Genomic DNA, 21,633 nt, shown 5'->3' with positions numbered 1-21,633 from the left:
GTTTTGTCCTCACCTTTATCACAGGCTAAGCCAGTCTTTCCAGCTGGACAAATGCACAGGCCTGTCTGTGCGTCACATGGTGCACCACTACAGTGACAAGTTTCCTGGCAGTTTATGCCAAATCGTCCGTGGCTACAAGCTAAAATATATCATGGAAAAGTATGAGAATAAAGCCAAGAAAGACATTATAGATGATAGAAACCAGTAAAAATCCATCAAATTACATAAAAGACCATTTATTTACAATAAAAACTATAATGTACATTAAAGATATTTGCAGTGGTTCTTTGTGCAGCAACAATAATAAAAAAGGGGCATCAGCTAAACCTCTGATAAGAACAGGACACAGAGAACTGCAATACATTCATACAAACTTAGAAATGCTTAATAATTTTCTTTGATATCAAGATGTTGTAAAATAGAAAAACAGTTCCGGTTGAAAAAGCTGTGCAAAGTAGCAGTTTAGAATAATCTTCAAATACTGTAGACCAGAAGTTATTATGTCTTCAAACGCTATTCTGAAACTCATTTTGCGTTATCTTAAAATTAATCAGAATTTACTAGGAAACATTTTTAAATTACCTGGATAAATATCTCAGAATATATGGGAGACGTGCTAAGTTAGTAAGGATGTTATTTTGTCATATCTTGAAAGGCTTTAAATTGATGCTTTTTTATACAGATCATACTGCGGAGCACATTATTAAAAAGACTTCAAAGATATCGTGGATAGGAGGTTATTGTAAGTTATCATAAAATATATGTGACATTTTTACATGCATTTTGAACATCCCTGAATTAGATTAACTTTGAAATTAATCAATTAGTTTTTATATAACTAACAGGCAAAATGAGAATCCCTGCATGGTACAGAAACATGTGAAAAAGTTGAATTTCATACTCCCTTGAGGCAGGCAGATAGTGTGGTCTAGTGACTAAGGTGATGAATTTTAAAAATCAGCTCCTTTTCCATCATTAACATGTGATCATATTTAATATTGAATATGTGAACATGAACAAGACCCTTAATCGGCCTATACACAAATTGTAGAAATATGACATTTCCTTTGAATAATATTCACAAAATAAATACTATATGTGCAGTGTATACAATCAAATGTTGGATGAGAAATATATTATAAAAAAAAAAGGGAGAGTCCCGGCCGGGATGCCTCTCCCTTGTATGGACCAGGGCAGCAAATATGGTCAGGACAGTACTTCCCCCGGAACACAAGATGCCAACCCCCCTAGGTTGCAGCGGTGTCTAGGACTCCTGCAGGGTTTCATGGGAGTTGGAGTTTGGTGCAGCCCTATTGGGATTCGTGGCCACCGCAAGGGGGTGCTACAACTGCTGCCGAGACCTACAGAGCAGCTCTTCAACCTCTCACGGAGGTGCTTGCTGGAAATAGGTCATCAAGCACCTGGCACATTTCCAGGTGTGTCATAAAAGAAGCCAGAAGCCACTACTCTGAGAGCCAGAGTCAGGAGGAGGGAGACAAAGCTTGCCGAGAGGAGTAGAAGAGGAAAAGAAGAAGAAGAAAAGTAAAAGTACTGTGCTTGTGTTTGGGACTGTGTTGTGGGTTTTTGGGAACGTGGAAGATGTTTTCCATGAGAGGAAAGAAAATAAAAAAATGCTTGTGTGCACCGCTCCCGCACCGATGGGAAAAAGAAGATCCAGGTGAGCGTGCTCCCACATGCACGTCGTCACCAATGAAGACCAGATCGGCATGTTGCAACGAGAGGCCTCCCGTAAGATCGAAACTCCGGGTGACGGGATCCGCATTAAGGAGGTAGGCACCGGCCCCAGGGGAGATTTGCCCTGGGAGCATATTGTCTCAATTCCCTCTGCATATCTTCTAGGTTGTGAAGTGCCGGATCTGCGTTGGTGGCCTGAGCACAAGGATGGGGCAAGCTCGAGTGAGCACGATTTGGGGCTGGGCCCACTGCTTGCTGAAGAACGGCAAGAGAAGGAGCTCCTGGAGTCTCTCCCAGACAGTGTCCGCTGCTAAAAAAGGACAGGCCGGGACAAGGAACCTCCGTCCTGTGCTCCAAGGAAACTGACGGGACCTGTGCAGGGAGCGCATGGCCCCAATGGCTCTTGGCCAAATTAAATAACCTAGTGTCGGCTGTACATGAGCTGGAGAGAGAAAACAAAAAAAACAGCAGAAAGAAAATAAAAATCACTTGTGTGCTTTGAACCGGTGTCCTATGCCTGTCTGTGTCAGGGCTGACCTTTACAAATTACAGTATACAGTATAACAGCACACAGTACACTTACTATTTTGACATTCTTTGCAATTTGTGTATGCTTATCTCTGTTATATTGTTTCCAGTCTGAATACACAAGTGAATCTGTCCTCAACTAGATCATTCCAAAAACGCCAAAATCACTTATTTTGACATCTCGTATTCTAGCCACACACTGCTATCAGTAGTATCAGTGAGCCGCAAAGCTGTGCACTTTATTGGCTATAACAGAAGTTGGAAACTTTAATACTGATTGAGTTGATGGCTCATGGATATTGCACAACTCTGTGACCAGGCTGATCCTTAAACATTTGGCAGCTAAGTAGATGTATTCTTTCCATCACACTCAATAACAGTGTGGCTGGCACACTCATCTATACAGTGAACACATCTACTGGTGGATTTCCACTTGCCATTGTGGCATCACTGAAATTTTCAATGCCAACATCAGTCTCTTGCACATTTTGCACTTCTGTTTTTTCATGTTTCCCTCCACAAAGACAGTATTTTGAACAACTCTTTTCAATGAATCATACAAATCCACTCAGTGGCGCTCAACGGGAGTGCTAAAATAACTTCAGTAAGTCACTAGCTAGTAGCCTCCTGTCAACGTCATGTGGTTTGAGTACCTGCAATTAGCAACATTTGAAGTCGATTTATTTTCTAAACGTTGTTATGCAGACATATGCTTTGTAATTGCCATCCATACATATGTTTTCCAAATATTTTGCCTATTCTTATTGATTAATCTTACTTTTCCCTAACCATAGTAGCTATGAAATATCTTAGTGCTACTTTTCTCACATTCATACTGACATTCCATCAAGGTAGTAAGAGTTGAGGGAGGTTGCTTTGAAAATGAGATCATTTAACATATTGTAAGTATACCAAGCAATGCATGTGTTCATTAAAGAATAATAAACTGTACTTTAAAAGCCAAATGACTTAATTACATTGTTAACGATAATCATACCTGGTAAAAGAAGACTAACTGCTAGTCTTCCACCATTCACCTTCCTTAATGTAATACTGCTGGTATACAGTAACTGATTGCCACTTCACGTAGTTGTTCTTCTCTCTCTTTCAGCAAGAATAACCCACAGCTCCTGCAAGGTGGTCTTTATCCTCTGTAAAAGTTTCAACCTATCATCTTCAATGTTCTTGAGGCTTATGGAATGGAGGCTATCCCTTCCTGTTCTCTTCTAACTAGTTATTGTTACTCTAGCAGCCAGTCAGCCAAAATATGATGCTGTTTTAGGACAAACTGCTTGGATGAATAAATGATCTTCTATATATTAACATTGATGAAGAATTTCTCATTAGTTTTACATCAACTGAACACCATGTCCTCACAGAAGGTCATCTGGAAGCATGGCACCTGGAATTTGCAATCTCAAACATTTGGCATTAATGTGTGCCTATGTAATTCCTTCATGGACATTTTCTGTGTTGACCAACAACTTCTTTATCAATGTCAATATTTTGAAGAGCACTTCTGTCTGAACATTTCTAAAATATTGTCAGTTTGTCTCATAACAACATCATGTGCAAACCTGTAGAAAATGGCAACATCCATAAAATACAAAATGATGCTGTGGGAGGATACAAAAATAATATAACACCACTAAATGATTAGAAATAAATGTCAAAAATGGATATAAAGACCCTGAAAACACTTTTGGAAAATAAAAATACATAAACAAATCACAAACATGACAGGACCAATTGAAAGCCACTAATTATCTAATACAAATGGTTCTGGAAATCTTGGAGGAAAATAAATTACCCAGAGAATAAACCAAGCAAACATGGGGATAAGATGTAGATTCCACAAAGCCAATGGCTAGGCACCAGATCTGGGTGGGATTTGGGCCACTCTGTGTATGTGTACAGCCAAATGGGAGATGAGGCCTACTATATACATGTATTATACAACAATTCCTGGAAGTATCATAAAACAACAGCTATACTGCAGCAGGTATAGCATCCAGAGAAACAGAACATTTTAATACCACCCTATAATGTCTGCCTATTTTAATAGTATATCAAAACTGAATTTAATTTAAGTCAATGTGAGTGGTGCGGCTGTTTTAATCGAATCTGCGCCTCCGAATTACAGCTTTGATCATACAGACCGTCAAGGTAATAAAGGCGGCAGTTTAGAAAATATTTACTCAATCAAGTTAAAGTGTAAAGATGTTGGCTTTGGCAAATTCAAGTCCTTCGAGTATCTTGCCGTTGTTATTCATGGAGTTTCTCAGTGTCTAAATACAATGCACCTTTCTTTGAGGACTTCTCAGACTTGGTGTCAATTGTAATTACGAACTATGACACATTCCTATTAGTTGGTGACTTTCATTTTCATATCGATAATAAGTATGACCCGAAAGAAAAAGAATTCATGAACCTCCTGAACTCTTTTGATTTGAGCCAGCACATTATTTAGCCTACACACAAAGCAGATCATACATTAGATTTAGTAATTACTAAAGGACTAAAAGTTGATGTGAAGCAGGTCAGTTAGTTTGGTCTATCAGACCATTTTCTCTTACTATGTAATATAGAAATAATAATAGAAAAAATTCACGAGAAGCATATTGTTAAAAAACGCTTCTATGATTCAGCAGCAGCTTCAAAATTTACAAACATTCTAAGCAACCAGTCTGTTTGTAGTGCTTACTGCAATAGCGAGGATAATGTAAATAGCAAGGTGGAAAACTTTAACTTTAACTATTGAGTCTGACCTGAATTTTAATTCACATATTAATCAAATAACTACGACAGCATTTTTTCACTTAAGAAATATAGCAAAAGTTAGACACCTTATAACATTGCAAGATGCTGAGAAATTAGTTCACGCCTTAATTTTCAGTCGGCTAGATTACTGTAATGCACTCCTCTCAGGACTACCCAAAAAAGACATCAATTGATTGCAACTAGTGCAGAATGCAGCTGCCAGAATCTTAACTCGGAAAAGAAAATCTGAGCACATCTTTCCAGTTTTGATGTCACTACATTGGTTACCTATGTCATTTAGAATTGACTTTAAAATACTGCTTATAGTTTACAAAGCCTTAAAAAATCTCGCTCCATCCTATATTTCAGAATGTCTTTCACCTTACATTCCAAATCGTAATTTTGGAACTTCAAATAAGTGTCTGCTTATTATTCCGAGAGCTAAACTTAAAAAAAGTGGTGAGGCAGCCTTCTGCTATTATGCACCTAAAATCTGGAATAGCTTACCGATAGAAATTCGCCAGGCTAATACAGTGGAGCACTTTACAAAACTGCTAAAAACCCATTATTTTAACATGGTTTTCTCATAGCTTCATTTTAGTTTAATCCTGATATTCTGTATATGCATTTAATTATATAAATCATTTCTGGTGGCTCCATAATCCGTACTAACCCTTCCTTTGTCTTCTGTTCTTTTTCTGGTTTTCTGTGGTGGCGATCTGCACCACTACCACCTGATCAAAGCACCGTGATCTCCCTACATTGATGGATTAAAGGCCAGAAGTCCACATCACAAAGTTCTTCCATGTGAACCCTGAATAAAAGGAGGACTGATTGCAAGGTCATTTATATTAGGTAGAATGCCTAGAGGGGGCTGGTCCTTTTTGTGGCCTAGGAACCCCTGCAAATTTTTTTCTCCAACCGTCTGGAGATTTTTTTGTTTTTTCTGTCCTCCCTGGCCATCGGACCTTACTTTTACTCTATGTTAATTAGTGTTCCCTAAATCTATTTTCTTATTTATTTTGTCTTTTTTCTCCTTCTTCATTATGTAAAGCACTTTGAACTACATCATTTGTATGGTGAGAAGTCTGGCCAGAAGTGGTCTTCATGGAAGAGTTGCAGCCAACAAGTATGCACGAAAACATAGGAACTGGGGTGCAGAAAAATGGCAGCAGGTGCTCTGGACTGATGAGTCAAAATTTGAAATATTTGGCTGTAGCAGAAGGCAGTTTGTTCGTCGAAGGGCTGGAGAGTAGTACAATAATGAGTATCTGCAGGCATCAGTGAAGCATGGTGGAGGTTCCTTGAACATTTGGGGCTGCATTTTTGCAAATGGAGTTGGAGATTTGGTCAGGATTAATGGTGTTCTCAGTGCTGAGAAATACAGGCAGATACTTATCCATCATGCAATACCATCAGGGAGGCGTATGATTTACCCCAAATTTATTCTGCAGCAGGACAACGGCCCCAAACATACAGCCAAAGTCATTAAGAACTATCTTCAGCGTAAAGAAGAACAAGAAGCTCCTGGAAGTGATGGTATGACCCCCACAGAGCCCTGATCTCAACATCATCGAGTGTGTCTGGGATTACATGAAGAGATATAAGGATGTGAGGAAGCCTACATCCACAGAAGATCTATGGCTAGTTCTCCAAGATGTTTGGAACAACCTACCAGTCGAGTTCCTTCAAAAACTGTATGCAAGTGTACCTAGAAGAACTGATGCTGTTTTGAAGGCAAATAAGGGTGGTCACACCAAATATTGATTTGATTTAGATTTTTCTTTTGTTCATTCACTGCATTTTGTTGATTGATGAAATAAATGATTAACACTTCCATTTTGAAAGCATTCTTTGTTTACAGCATTTCTTCACACCTGCATAAAACTTTTGCACAGTACTGTAAAAAAATGTTGTTATTGTTGAGCAACAGAACAAATGGAAACTTACTGTAGGCGACGAAAGTATTGAGGTTACATTGGAAATAATGATGTTTCTGTTCAGCTCTGTCATCTTTATAATAATATTACCACTTTCATAAAATACTTACGGAACTGGCATCTTTCTCCATGAAATCCAGGAGGGCACATGTAGATGCACTGCCCAGTCTGATAGTTGCAAGATATTCCAAAGGGACAGGAGCATTTTAAGGTGCAGCCAGGACCATAAAATAAGGGTTGGCACTCTGTGAATGAGAAACATTAAAAACTATATGAAAAAATAAAAAATAACCCCCAAAACACTTTTATAATCTAAATATATATTTAAAAAAAGAAAAATTGGTTTACTACAGATAAACAGTGCAGAAAGAGAGAGATGCCCTGTCTGTGTGAAACAAATGTTTTCTTGGCATTAGTTAATGTGTTCACAAGTCCACTAGAGGGCGAAACAGTGCCACTTGAAGCTATATAGGTCCTTCCTGTCACAAACTGTCAGACAGAAACCCACTGGTTAGGAAAGGGCCTGTCTGATTCCACACAGAAGACAGTTATAGACATATAACACAATGCGGAACAGTCTTGATCATTTTGTTTCATATCCAAGACTCTTACTTGTTCTTGCTTGTGACTGATCCTGCTAATTATTTTTAAAAATGCTTAGTGGTGGTAATTGCTGTGAAAGCCATTACATTAAGTAAAGTTGAGATTTTCTTCATTGGAACCAGTTAATGAAAGACTTACTGCATAACTGTCATTGAGTCAATTTCTTGTTTAATTAAACTGTAGATTTAGGAAGAAACCCAATACTATTTACAGAACTGTCAGAAAGCAAAACCAACAGCCACAGACAGAGTGAGAAGGCACCCAAGAAATAATGACTGCTGATTTTATTTTTCTAAATGTTTTAATAGGAATTACATTTTTTAAAATCCAAAGTAGGGCACTTACCTTTCTGACATTTATCTCCATGATAACCAGACTTACAGATGCATGACCCATTCTTTGAATCACAATGTAGAGTGTTTTCCTGAACACAAAGACACTCTTCAGAACAACCAGCACCAAAGGTCCATCTAGGGCAAGCTGCCATGAGTTAATAGAAATAAGATCAACTTTTTGTATTAACGGACAGTAAAAAAAAATCTTCATGTGGTAAACTCTTACTGTTATTGATTAGTCCCTATGTTAATTAGTGCCTTATCTGGTGTGTAGTATACCAGATCTTTTTACCTGAACAGCCAAAGTCAAGTTTAAAGATATAGCTGTTAAATACTCACAAGGACTAGAATGCCACTGCTAAGCAAGTCAGATCTTTTCCAGCACGGCCATGTAAGCACAATGCCAAAGAGACTGTCACCAGAGACTTAAGTGGTTTTGTCAATCTCAGCTGTCCAAAACTAAGTTTTTGTAACATAACATGTTATCACAAAACCACTTAATCAAATTCAATGTCCAAGGGCCTATTTTAGCAGCAGGACACACGTCAAATGATAGACTTTTCTATTTCATGATTGTTTATTCAGTAATAAGAGGAACAGTGAATACATAATGAAAGTAAACTCCCCCAACACAGCCACAAGCATTACACAGTAAAATGAACAATGCATTTACATACCTTATTATACAAATCAGAACAAATGCAATTAAAGTCCAAGAAGCCCAACCCTTGCCATGATACAAATGCATAGGATGAGGGAAGGAATAACCAATTAAAAAACAAAACTTAAAAAGCATCTGACAACAGGTCAGATTTAAGTTGCATTATGGAGGATCCACTCTTTCAAAAATAAGCAGATTGAAAGACAAGCATTATTATTTTTCTCAGCATCCTTAAAAATGTTAAATTAAAATAACAATGCACACCAATTTTAGAAATTCAAGTTGTGCTGTTTTACCAGTTAAACAATCTAGAAAGAAGATCCTCTTTAGATTGGGGGTTCAGAGGGAGAAGTCAAACATACCACAGATGAAGAAAATGCCTAGAAACCAAACATTTACAGAAGAGGATACAGAGATGTTTACATGAAACCAAAATGTTTAAAACAGATGGATAAAACCAGAACCTGTGGAGAAACATGTTAAAAAAACTAGCAAAAATAGTCCAGGTATAAACCCCATCATATGTTGTATTTGCACTACATAAATTTGCACTTAAACCTGAATAGTAATGTAATGGTGTAATCTTTTGAAACGCTGCCTCTCAACTCCACACATGAGAATTAAATTCTCAACATGGTTGCTATCTGTCTGGAATTTGCATTTTATCCCCATCTTGCATTTTGTGGTCACTACAGCTATCTCAAAGAACCCAGAGATGTGCGTGATAGATTCATTGGCACTTCTAAATTGGTTTTATATAAGCGATTGTATCTGTGTGAATGACACTGCCCTTTCATATATTGGTTTGTTATTGAAGGTTAGTTCTTGCCTTGTGGCCAATGTGTTTGGAATGAACTTGTAATGGAAAAAACAGCATCAAAAAATGAATGTATGGATAGATTAGCTGATGAACGTGATTCCTTTAGTATTGTGAGATATATAGTAGTTTCAGAGTTTTATATAAATAAAAAAGAAATGATAACTTGGGGAAAGGGGGTCTGATTAAGTTATAACAGGTGATTCATAGAATTTTAGAAAAAAATAACAGACACAAATACTTTTTAAAGCAGAACAGAGCAGAATACAGAAATAGAAGAGGGGAGAACACCATATTGTGAATGTTCATCTTGGACTGAATGTAGGCTTTTGGTGGGATTGAAAATATATCCCATATTGTGGCTGTTCCACGGGGAGCAATTGCATAGCTGACCGGTGCTGCAGAGAGTGAGGTATAGAGAAACACAAAAGTCTAAAAATGCCATTTTAGCTACCCCATATTTCTTGATTTCTAAGATCTTGTAAATATTTTAATACTGTCAGTTACACTCTAGGGTGGCATGGTGGCGCAGTGGTAGCACTGCTGCCTCACAGTTAGGAGACCCGGGTTCACTTCCCGGGTCCTCCCTGCGTGGAGTTTGCATGTTCTCCCCGTGTCTGCGTGGGTTTCCTCCAGGCACTCCGGTTTCCTCCCACAGTCCAAAGACATGCAGTTTAGGTGGATTGGTGATTCTAAATTGGCCCTGGTGTTTGTGTGTGTCCTGCGGTGGGTTGGCACCCTGCCCAGGATTGGTTCCTGCCTTGTTGGCTGGGATTGGCTCCAGCAGACCCCTGTGACCCTGTGTTTGGATTCAGCAGGTTGGAAAATGGATGGATGGAGTTACACTCTAGAGGACCCAAAAGGCAGAGTATGCATAGGTTATTAGCTAGTTACTGTGGGCAGTTTTTTTATTTTTTTATTTTAGTATATTTAGTCAATCAACTTGTCTTAATTATGAGATATATTCTTTGTCTTTCTCTCCATCCAGATTTCCTGATAAGGCTCATGACAGTAACAATCTGGGTTAAACTAGTGAGGCCACCTTATCCTTTGCCACAGTCTCTATGGACTTCTGAGAAATTTCCAGGAGCTCTCAGCTGCCCATTAGAAATGCAACATTCTTTCAGCATGCGACCTTGGACATTTTTGCTCCACTCATCTTACAAGGAACAAAGGATTTAAGAACACAACTCATAAAGCAAGACATGAGGGTGGTATTCAGCAACAGCTGCCTAGTGACCAAACATGACCAACTCAAAGAAGCCACCATGTGAGCTTGCCCACAAACAAAGTGAAGTTTGGTGTTAAGTTGTGATGCCAGTTGTGTAACAAGCACATGTTGGATACATCCATGAATACAATAGTGCACTTTTCCTTAAATGTTGCTCTTCTTTTTAGAAGTTGCTATTTCCTGCCACTGGAACTGTTTAGAACTCCTTTATTTTTGGCAATAAATCTAACAAAATTGTAAACTGAATGAGGTTGATAAAAATGTCATATGCCATTAAATCAGTCATGTATACACAGTTACGACACATTAAAGTATGCACAGTTAAGAAACTTACTTAAGTCATGATTGGAGAAACAATTTAATTGGCAAACATTCATTCAGTTTAATTTCTGAGTGATATACAATTATAAAACTCACATAAATGACAAAAGCGTCCATAAAGGCCCGGGTCACACAAACAGGCGCCATACAGTCTATGGCAGTGGCCATTGTTTGCACAGTTGCATTTCCTGTTACAGTTCTTTCCAAACAACCCTTTTGGACAACCTGACCAAAATAATAAAAGTACAGAATGGAAAATTCAGATTCTATAAGAACACAATCAATTTAAAAGTCTTAATTTTTTTAAAAATAAACTCTTCTTGCTTTCACTGGGTCCACACTAACTGAATATTACATCCACTTGTCTATAAATTGCTTTTTTAACTCTTTGGTTAATCCCTGAATGTCACTTAAAATAGGTACAATACAGAAAAAATAGGACCCATGTGTGACATCAAGAGCTATAAAAGTTCAAGATAGGATTGTGGGGAAAGCAAATGTAAGGTGATTTCTTCACACTTTACAAAGTAACCACTCAGCATACAATTATAGTTTCTCACTTTACTTTGAAGGTCCTGAGTATGCTTACCCAGAATTGTCCTGGTTATGATCCAAAACAGAGATCAAACTCAAAGCCTATTATGTTGTGGGGAACATTCTTGAAATGTCCATGAATGATAATCTATCTTACTTCACGATGGACATTTGTTTTGTTCGAAAGACCTGTCTATTTGTATTTCAGATTGCATATCAAATCCTGGCAGTGAATTTCAGAGTTTAAACTAGGACAATTCTGGGTAAGCATACTCAGGACCTTCAAAGTCAAGCATTAATCATCACTATTGTTGTGCAAGTCTTGCAGAACATTAATTTAGCTTTATAGCTCCACCACTCCAAAATTGTCTGACAGCACTTTTTCTTTCTTGTATTTTAAGTAGCTCCCTGCAACTATTTAGTCAAACATCTGACTAAAACTGTGGTCTGTTTTATAAACTGGACCTTGCTCCCTTGCACTTCTGAATAAAATAAGCCACGTCTAAAATTGGGTGACAGAGTAAATTCATTAATTTAATGGAATAAAATACAGAGAAGAAAGAATGAAAAGTTATTACATTCTACTGTTGCTCTAACAATAAGATAATTAATTTTCTTTACCATTTTCACAAAAATTTCCAGTAATTCCAGGAGGACAGTGACATACTCCAGTTGTAGGGTCACATGTTCCTCCATTTTCACATTTACAGCTTTTGCTGCACTCTCTTCCATAAGTTCCAGTGGGGCAAGCTGTGAGCAGAAAACACAAAAAAGAGCAAACATTTTAAAAAGTGATGCAGAGTTTACATGACTTTCTTGCTATTTACAACATGAGTATTCCAAAATATATGCAAGATGTAATACTACTACTGAATCTAAAAATGTTAGTCGTTAAAAACTCATAGAACAAGCTTTGGATTGTATATAAAATTCACAAAAAAATCTTTCTTTCGTTCAAAGTCTTAAATATGTTCTTTAAGACACATTTTTACAATGATTTGGATGTTGTTGGTATCAGCTGTGGAAACCTTGAACTGTAAAAATTAATTCAAATCAATAACAAAACTCTTAAGAGTAAAGGTTGCAAGTTGTCCACAATGTTTCATATGCATTGGTCCATTTGTCCATTAAATTTTTATCACAAGTACTGACACACAGACATAGTACTTGTCATGGTAAATGCTCAAAACATGCTCTAGGAATATCAGTGTTTTCTCTATTAAATGTTATAAGTCTATTTATTTCATAAAAGCGATACTTCACACATATGTGAAATATGAAGAAAATGAAATAAATCACAGTAATATGCTAGTTGCCTACTTAAAAATATTTTTATTATTAAGGTAACTTGCTACGGTATATTCTTTCATTCATTTTTGTATCATTTTGAGCACCACTTCAAAAAGTATAGTGTGCTTGTATACATTCGTTTTACTGGCTGACTAAGTACAATTTTACAACATGCTGACAATTAACATTAATGATTTAATGCATGAAGTCTTCTTTAACAAATATATGACTATTAGCTAGTGATGACACATTTGTGATGGAGTCTGTCGATTCTCAAAATGTAAGCTTTACTGCCTGATCAACACATTTTCAGTAATACGCAAATTCATCTCACCGGATACTGGAGATAATTGTGGATTCTTACCTTTGTATTAATGAGTGGAAACATTTCAGTAATTAGTTTAAAGAGTCAAACACATTGGGCTTTCAATTAACTATCATTATTTGCTGCAGCTTTCTCGCAGAACATGCCACTGCTTTATTCATTTAACTCAAATATTCTAATTCAGGATTGCCAGGAGCTGGAGCCTTACTCAAGCAGCTTTAGTCATTAAACACTACACTATAGACTGGAGAAATTGTGGCTTTTTAAAAGTGAAGATTTTCTAGTTTTAATCCATTAGTAATATCCATCAGCCATGTAAATTGCTATCATTACAAGTATGTATATTTGTAATTTTAAATAATGTTATTAATATTTGAGGAGTGTTCACCATGAAAGGATGTTGCAAAGTTGACCAGTTCACTCATCAGGAAAACACTATTTCCCATTTAGATAAAAAGCTGAACTTTGGCAGGATGGTGCACCAAAGTCAATAGGTATTTATTAAAATAGATAAACTAAACACCCCAAAAATGTTTTGACAGATTTCCCTGACATTTGGTGATGTTATAGAAAGAAAAAAATCAGATATATCTATTTCTTTCTTGATTTTTTATGTGTTGATATTTATTAATATTATGTTAATTTACATGCTCCGCGCAGTGCTGAGATATACAAACGAAGGATGCAGCAAAAGTGATTGACAGCAACATTAGCTAATAGAGAGGTCGGACAACTGAAGAAGAGCCATTTTCCTGGAGTTGCTTGCCTTGTACAGTGAGTTGTGAAATGGAAAAAGTTCCTCAAAGCTCAAGGAAGATGCAGAGCTTAGTGGTTAAGCAAGTACTGTAAAGCTTGTGTGCTGGTGCCAGATGCTATGGCTGTGAGCACCGACAGGCAAGAAGAGAGAAGTAGAGGCGGAAGTGGCATCCTTGGATCCAAAATAAGAGGGATAGACAGAGTAAATTTAAACTTAATAGGTCCTACACCAGCTACTCAATTATAATATACATTCGCATGTACGGACTTTGAAAGGGTAACCGCAAATTTGGAACTCATTTACATTTACATGCACATTTGCTTATTTTTAATGGGGATGCCACATCTCCCCTCTCCACCACTCTTCAAAATACTTAACATATATATTTGCATCTGCAGGCTTTAAACATGGTCCCTTGATCATTTAAGGTGCCTCCAAAACGTAGCACCGGTGGTTATTTTCTTCCACTTCAAGCAGTTGGGAAAAACAACCACAAAGGTAAAAATATTCAGTTCATCACATAGGCTGCCTAAATGTGCAGCCTATAAATGTCATTGCTATGTAAAACATAATGTGTTAGAACTTTATTATCTGCTTATGATTATGGCAAAAAAAAGAAATACAAAACTTAAGCATACAACTGATTAAAAACACAAAAAGAAATAACTGAGTGAATGACGTAAACAAGTGAAAATTGTAAACATCCAATAATTATACAATAATTATATATAAACAAATTTTACATTATTCCAACTGATTACCCATTTAAATTCAAAAGAATACAGTTCCCTGTAAAACTGTATTTTGTAATGACCATCAACAGCCAAGAAACTGATTTAATGAAGGAATGTTTTACTTATGTGCAATTATATATAGCAGGTTCAAGAGTAAACAGCCCCAGTGACCTAATGTTATTACTTATTCTTTGACTGACACCTTTATCTAAGCCAACTTACAAACATTTGTGATATAATTGCTTACATTTCTTTTCTTTTTCCGATTGGAGTACAGGAAGGTGAAGTTACTTGTTCATGGCCAGTAACAGGATTTGAACCCACAACCTCAGGGTTTGGGGTCCTAGGTCCAAAGTGTTAAACTTAACACCACACTGTCTGACAATAATATTAGCATTTGGTAAAAAGTCTACAAATATTGTATATTTATATATTGTCACACACACATACCTTGGGGACAGCATATAGGCTCTGGTGGTGGTAATTTCTCATCAGTACACAGAGTGAAGCTATATTCTAACACCTCTTCTCTTCCTCCCTCTACAGACCAGATTAATGACAACTTTACTAGCTCTGAGGTAGCTTCTTGTGTCAGCCCAGCATGATCCACCTCTTCCTAACCGGAAGTGCTGTCATCTTGAATAGTCTAATTTGAGACTCACGTCCTTAGGGATGTTCTAATGCTGAAAAGCTACATTTATTATTTTGCCTTTACAATATACAGTACATGGGTGTGGTGTCACCCCAAATCTGTCCTGTCCTCTTTTACCACATTATATATATATATATATATATATAAAGACTAGTAGAATGTGTAGGATGTTTTCACTCAAGCAATTTGTCCTGTCCCATTTGATCCTGAGCATTACTGCAGACATGAAAACTGAATGTTTATTTTATCCATAATAATGTTTGGCCAGAAGCTAAATGCCTCACTTGATTTAGTTTTTATTAAAAAAAATAAGTATAATAATACATGCATAATATACAGTATATGGTATTTAAAATAATAAAATAATCAGTCTATCCTTGTTCCTAACCTGCTTATCCAGGGCAAGGTCAGGAGGAAGCTGAAGCTTATTCCAGCAAGACAGAAACAACACCTGGATGCCAATTAATCACAGGCTTAATAAGATAATAAGATAATTTAGTTTTAGTTTAAGATAATAAACTAAATAATCTTCCTGAAGTTGGTTCAAAGAAGAGCTAATGTGCTAGATTTGGCAGAACTAAGACTGAGACTTCCCTGTCTATGCTGCAAAGAAACTTAATTACTTAACTTACTTTCAAAATGTAACTAGAGTTAATACAATTGCGAACTTGTGAGATTCATCCTGTGGTACTCTGAAAATGGGCTATAAAGTGTGTAATATAAAATAGCTAATGCTGAAAGGTTAACATCTTTACCATGTAAGTCTATCACACAAAAATCAATGATTTCGGTGCAAGATGTTAAAATGGGGTTTTATAGTCACTTTAAGAGCCAATCTTAGAAAGTTAAAGTTTTGAGTTAAACTCATATTAATGTTTGCTTAATTTGAATAGAATATACATTTTCTTTCATAGTCATAGCTTATGGTATAGTCTTTTCCCCCTATGAGTTAGTAAGAGATAGAACCTTCTTACTATAACTGAGAAACAGTGTGATAATAAGCTCTGTTGTGTCTAGAACACGTCCCAGTAAGCAGGGACTTGAAAGGCTCATTTTCAACTTAGAAATAGGATAAGCATACAGTTTTCTGACCATCTTGAAATGGTTCAGAAATGTTTTGAAATGGTTCAGAAATTATAAGTGAATATTAAGGATTTAAGATGTAACAAGATTAAGCCTAGAAGTGAACTTTTCTTAACATTACCTTTTTCCTTTTTTGCTATTTTAATTTTCTTTTTTGTGTGAACTGCTTTTCTTTGAAACCTAACTAAACTTTTAAAAATGAAGATATTTTGTCTGTGGAATAATTTCTGCATGTCAGGCTTTTGTTGAATCCCATTTTTTGAGTTAGAGCTGCTGAACTTTGGTAACTTTAGAAAACACAGCTATAGTCACATTAGAGAACTTTAATATGTGTCAAGGAAGAAAGACTGGTGCTGGTGTGGATATTCTGAGAGAAACTACATACTTCAAAATGGTTTGTATATACCTTATTCTTCTACTAATGAGCAGAATCATCAAGAAAATCTTATCAAAAGTGAGATTATAGTGTAAAATTTTCAGAACACAGAACCTTATGCTGAACGTTAGTTAGTTGAGACTGCATTTGTAATACTCTGCACAGTTTTGAACACAACACAAGAAAACACATAACACCTGCTAGAATTTCTACAAACGATGACAGTTCAAGTACAACCCTCAAATAACCTACTCTAATAGACCTCAGGAAACGCAACCTGTTTTCTCTCAAGTAGAAAAACATCAGTGAACCTGATCCAGAACTTCAAAATTCTCAGAGGAAACAATGTAGTAGAAACCCTTTCAATTAAATTGTGAATTACAGACTGGAGGGTGCAGGTTAATACTACATTCAATATAGGGAGCATTTTTTTACATAATGTAATGGACTGATGGTATCTGAAACAAAAGTACTGAATCATCTACTTAAAGTAGATATTTGACAACATTTATTAAAATGACACTGTTGATAAGTTAAATGATCTAATTACTTCTTTAACATTTTTATTGGTTAAAAATTATATACACAGTCTATACAGCATACATATGAGTGTGTGTGCATTTGAGTGTATATATTTCTGAGTATGTGTGTAATACATATGTGACATACAATATAAAGGGTAAATGTAAATTACTCCATGCTCCACTCGGTGAGCTTTTCCACTAATGACAACAAGAAATTGATAAAAGAGGCTGCTTGACACACTGTGCCATTTGATTGTGTGGTCTATGAAGCAGTGAGAGATTCTTAGAGAAGTGTATAGGGGGAATAATCCAAAGAAACAAAAGAATAAGGATACAGTATACCCTAATTTTCCTTTTGTGTGTTTAATTTCTTTTGGCCTTGACAGCAGGAGCACCAGAAAATACAGCATAGAAAGAGAAGGAATAAAAATACCTTGAAACACCTTGGGTCCATCTCAGAAACTCATATATCATTCTTCCTTCCTGTGGCATTTTGGTTCCATATATACGTATAATATATTGATACTTGATTTATTGTTCCCTTATACTTTACACTGATTTATTTTTTTCAGCATAAAAATAAAGAGCAGAGCAAGCATCATGGACAACCAGAGTTTAAATCTTAGTATTGTCTGTATGGAGTTTGCAGATCCTCAGCGTGTCTGTGTGGGGTTTTTCTAAGAGTAATTATCTTCCTTCCAAATAAGTGCATGATGGGGAAATTGGTGAATCTCAATTAGACATTTGTGCTTGATAGAACCCTTCAATGGACTAGTGCACCATTCTGGGTTTGTTCATGCTTGTACCTAATGCTACCAGGATAGGTCCTGGTCTCTGAATATCCTTGGGAAGCACCAGAATTATATGAGATAGCATAAATGATATCTTTGAAAAAAAATCCAAAACACATAGATAACAGAATGAACTGATCTCAACCCTAACGCTTATCCTAAGCCTAACCCTAATTTCTAATCTTTACAAATGGGATTTACCTTCCAAACAGAGTTTAATGTATTAATCAAACAATTAATCTCGATTTTTTATGTAATGTGAATCAGAATTGAAAGAAGCTATTTATTTACCATGTTACATTAAAATGACATGTGATCAATATATCTTAAAAGCTTCTTCTTTTTCTTCTTCTTCTTCTTCCATAGCTATTCCTATTTTTATTTGGGGTAGATATTTCAGTTTACATAGATAATATGAAGCCAGAGTTATTCATTTTATTCTGTCTAATAATACAGTAGCACCCTAATCACTTTTTATTTGTCATTGCAACTGAAATTCTTTCCATTTACTAATGCTGCAATATAACAGAGCAATAATAATAGAAGTGTTGCTTTATATTACTGACTGACACTCTTTATTTGCAGATGTATTAAATGACATGATTTCAATTTCATGTTTAAGATACATACAAGATATAAAATGTCCTGTAAGTACCCCTGCACATAAACTTAATTTTGATCATTTCTCTTTAAATGTCTCATATAAGAAGCTACATACTGTATACAGATGTGACAATCACAAAATTACTTAAAGAACTATTTAAGTTACAGCTTTCATCAGCTGGTACAATATGTTAAACAGAACTTTATTAAATAGTCATAACTTCATTTAACAGTCATGAGGAGAATTAATGCTACTAAAGTGAATATTCTATCTAATTAGTTATATATGTTGTTACAGTACATTGTAAATTATATTATAAATTATTTGATTCAAAAAAGCCAGATGTACTTTGTTGTTCATTTAGAATTCAAAAACTCATAGATAAAAAAATAATTCTGAGGAAGGCATGTAGGAATACTAAAAATACCTACTTTGAGACAGTGGAAGAAATTCTGTGAAAGTGAACTTGTACAAGCTTGGCTAGCTGTGGAGAGGAACTTCTGCACAAGGGCTCTGCTACAGTATGTGTAACTAACTACTGCTGATTATCATCAACAGAGTAGACATCCAGTGGATGATCTGCACTCACTTAGAAAGTGGTACCTGGGCAGGAGATACTTAAGGCTGAAATGCTACTGTTATTTGAACTCTGATGAAGAAAATCATTGTTATTTAATATATTCAACATGCTCAGTATTGAGAACATCAGAGACTTGCATGTTGATATTATATTTCCATCTACAGAGCATTTTGATTATATAAAAGCTGTAATCTGGCAATCCTGCTTTTGAGGCTAACTAGTGATTTGCATCTTGCAGCGTGGCCTTTGTATTTATGTTCATGAAGTATTCTGTGGATAGTAGTCTGTGACACATACACATCTGCCTCCTAAGACAGTTTCTGATATCATAGTGAAGATTCTTCTGTCATCAACAATGGAGGTGTTCCCTGGCCTACCAATCCCTTTGCTATTATTGAGCTCACCATTGCATTCTTTCTTAATAATATTCCAGACAGTTGATTTAGATAATCCTAAGGTTTTACCAATGTCTCTAATGGTTTTAATACCAGTCAGGAATTTACCTGCCAGAAGCCCTGGATAAACAGTCAGGTATGCCACATGTTGCGTGCCCGCTCTCTTGCATTTAGATCAGATACTGAGATGGAGTACAAAGCTGCGAAGTATGGACTAAGAAAAGCCATAACAGCAGCCAAGAGGTAGTACAGAGAGAAGCTGGAGGGCTTCTGTTCTACTGCTGACTCTGGACGTGTGTGGCAGGGCCTACAGCACATCACAGACTACAGGACCACCACCAGCACAATCAGCTCCACAGACAGTCTGCCGGATGATCTCAAAACTTTCTACACTCACTTTCAGACATCCAGCAACAGCACAGAATGGAGGCACACACACACCTGGACCACACAACCCCCCTCCCCCAATGGTCTTTTCAGGTCAGGTACACAAAGCACTAAGGAAGATCAACCCCAGTAAAGCAGCAGGACCAGACAACATCTCTGCGCAGGCTCTCAAAGTATGTGCCAACAAGTAGGCTGATGCTCTCTGCTCCATCTTCAACCTTTCCCTCAGTCAGCGCATCGTTCCGTCCTGCTTTAAGACTATGATCATCATCCCCCTTGCTAAAAAAAGCCCACCCACCTGCCTGAATGATTACAAGCCGGTAGCACTCACTCCAATCATCATGAAGTGTTTTGAGAGAGTGGTGCTTGCCCACATTCAGAGCAGCATACTGGACAGTATGAATACCGGTCCAACAGGTCCACCTCAGATGCCATAGCAGCCGCACTACATTTATTCTCCCATCTGGAGAACAAAGACTCCTACATCAAGATGCTCTTTGTTGACTACAGCTCCGCCTTTAACACGGTTATCCCCCATAAACTCACCCATAAACTGTCTGCACTTGGCCTGCACCCCACTCTGTGACTGGGTCCTAGACTTTCTGACTGGCAGGCCCCAGTCTGTCAAGACTGGTAATAGTATTTCAGCCACCATTATCACCAACACAGGCATCCCACAGAGATGCGTCCTCAGCCCCATCCTCTACACTCTGTACACCCAGGACTGTGTCACCTCCCACAAAGATAACATCATCCTAAAGTTCGCAGATGACACCGCAGTCATTGGACGCATCACTGGTGGGGATGAGGCGGCCTACAGGAGGGAGGTGGACAGCCTGGTGTCATGCTGTGAGGACAACAACCTCACCCTCAACACAGACAAGACAAAGGAGACGATAGTAGACATGACGAAGGACAGGAGACCTCACTGGCCACCATTCATCTGAGGGCTTGAAGTGGAGAGGGTGAGCAGCATTAAATACCTGAGCGTCTACATCAGTGAGGACCTCACTTGGACACTTAACACCACACAGCTGGTCAAGAGGGCTTAACAGCGGCTGTACCTTCTGAGGAGGCTGAGGAAGTTTGGTATGTCGACTAAGATCCTCAGCAACTTTTACAGCTACATTGTTGAGAGCATCTTGACCAGCTGCATCACCGTGTGGTATGGCAACACTACTGCTATGGACCGCAAACGTCTGCAGAGAGTGGTAAAAAAGCAGTGAGAGCACCTACAACTGCATAGTCCACAGGAGAACTGGCTCGATCCTCAGGGACCCCACCCCAAACACAAACTGTTCACACTTCTACCCTCAGGCAGGAGGTATAGAAGTATGAAATGCAGGACTTCCAGGCTAAAGAACTCTTTCTTTCCCAAGGCCATTAGACTCCTAAATAACTGACTAGTTTATAACCTCACACAACTGTATTTGACTTGTCCATCACACACCTACCTGCACATTACACTTTATATTTCTATTCTGTTTTTATACTTTATGCTGCCTCTGTTACTTATTATCTATCTGCTACTTATTATTTATGTTTATCTTAATACGTTGGTTTTGTCATTTGGACAGAAAAAAGAATTTCATTGTACAGTGAAACGTGTTTCTTTATTGTGCACATGACAATAAACTTTGAACTTGAACTTGTTTTTCAGCCTCATAATGGCTTCTTTGTTCTCACATTGAACAATGGCAACAACAGACT

General features: G+C 37.1%; 1 protein-coding gene across 2 annotated transcripts in view; it reads right to left on the bottom strand.

Annotated features, from left to right (window-relative positions):
* Positions 1–21,633, bottom strand: part of megf6 (multiple EGF like domains 6) — a 386,160-nt gene that overhangs the window by 63,821 nt on the left and 300,706 nt on the right. For both annotated transcript variants that reach the window (XM_039759556.1, XM_039759564.1), the window contains exons 15-19: positions 12,047–12,175; positions 10,988–11,116; positions 7,872–8,006; positions 7,034–7,168; positions 14–139 (exon numbers count right to left, since the gene is read on the bottom strand). In XM_039759556.1, coding sequence (XP_039615490.1) covers positions 14–139; positions 7,034–7,168; positions 7,872–8,006; positions 10,988–11,116; positions 12,047–12,175 — 654 coding nt within the window. The remainder of the gene's footprint in view (positions 1–13; positions 140–7,033; positions 7,169–7,871; positions 8,007–10,987; positions 11,117–12,046; positions 12,176–21,633) is intronic.

Source organism: Polypterus senegalus, chromosome 1 (assembly GCF_016835505.1).
Source record: "Polypterus senegalus isolate Bchr_013 chromosome 1, ASM1683550v1, whole genome shotgun sequence".
Lineage (NCBI taxonomy): Eukaryota > Metazoa > Chordata > Cladistia > Polypteriformes > Polypteridae > Polypterus > Polypterus senegalus.
This window is presented reverse-complemented; position numbering and strand designations above follow the sequence as displayed.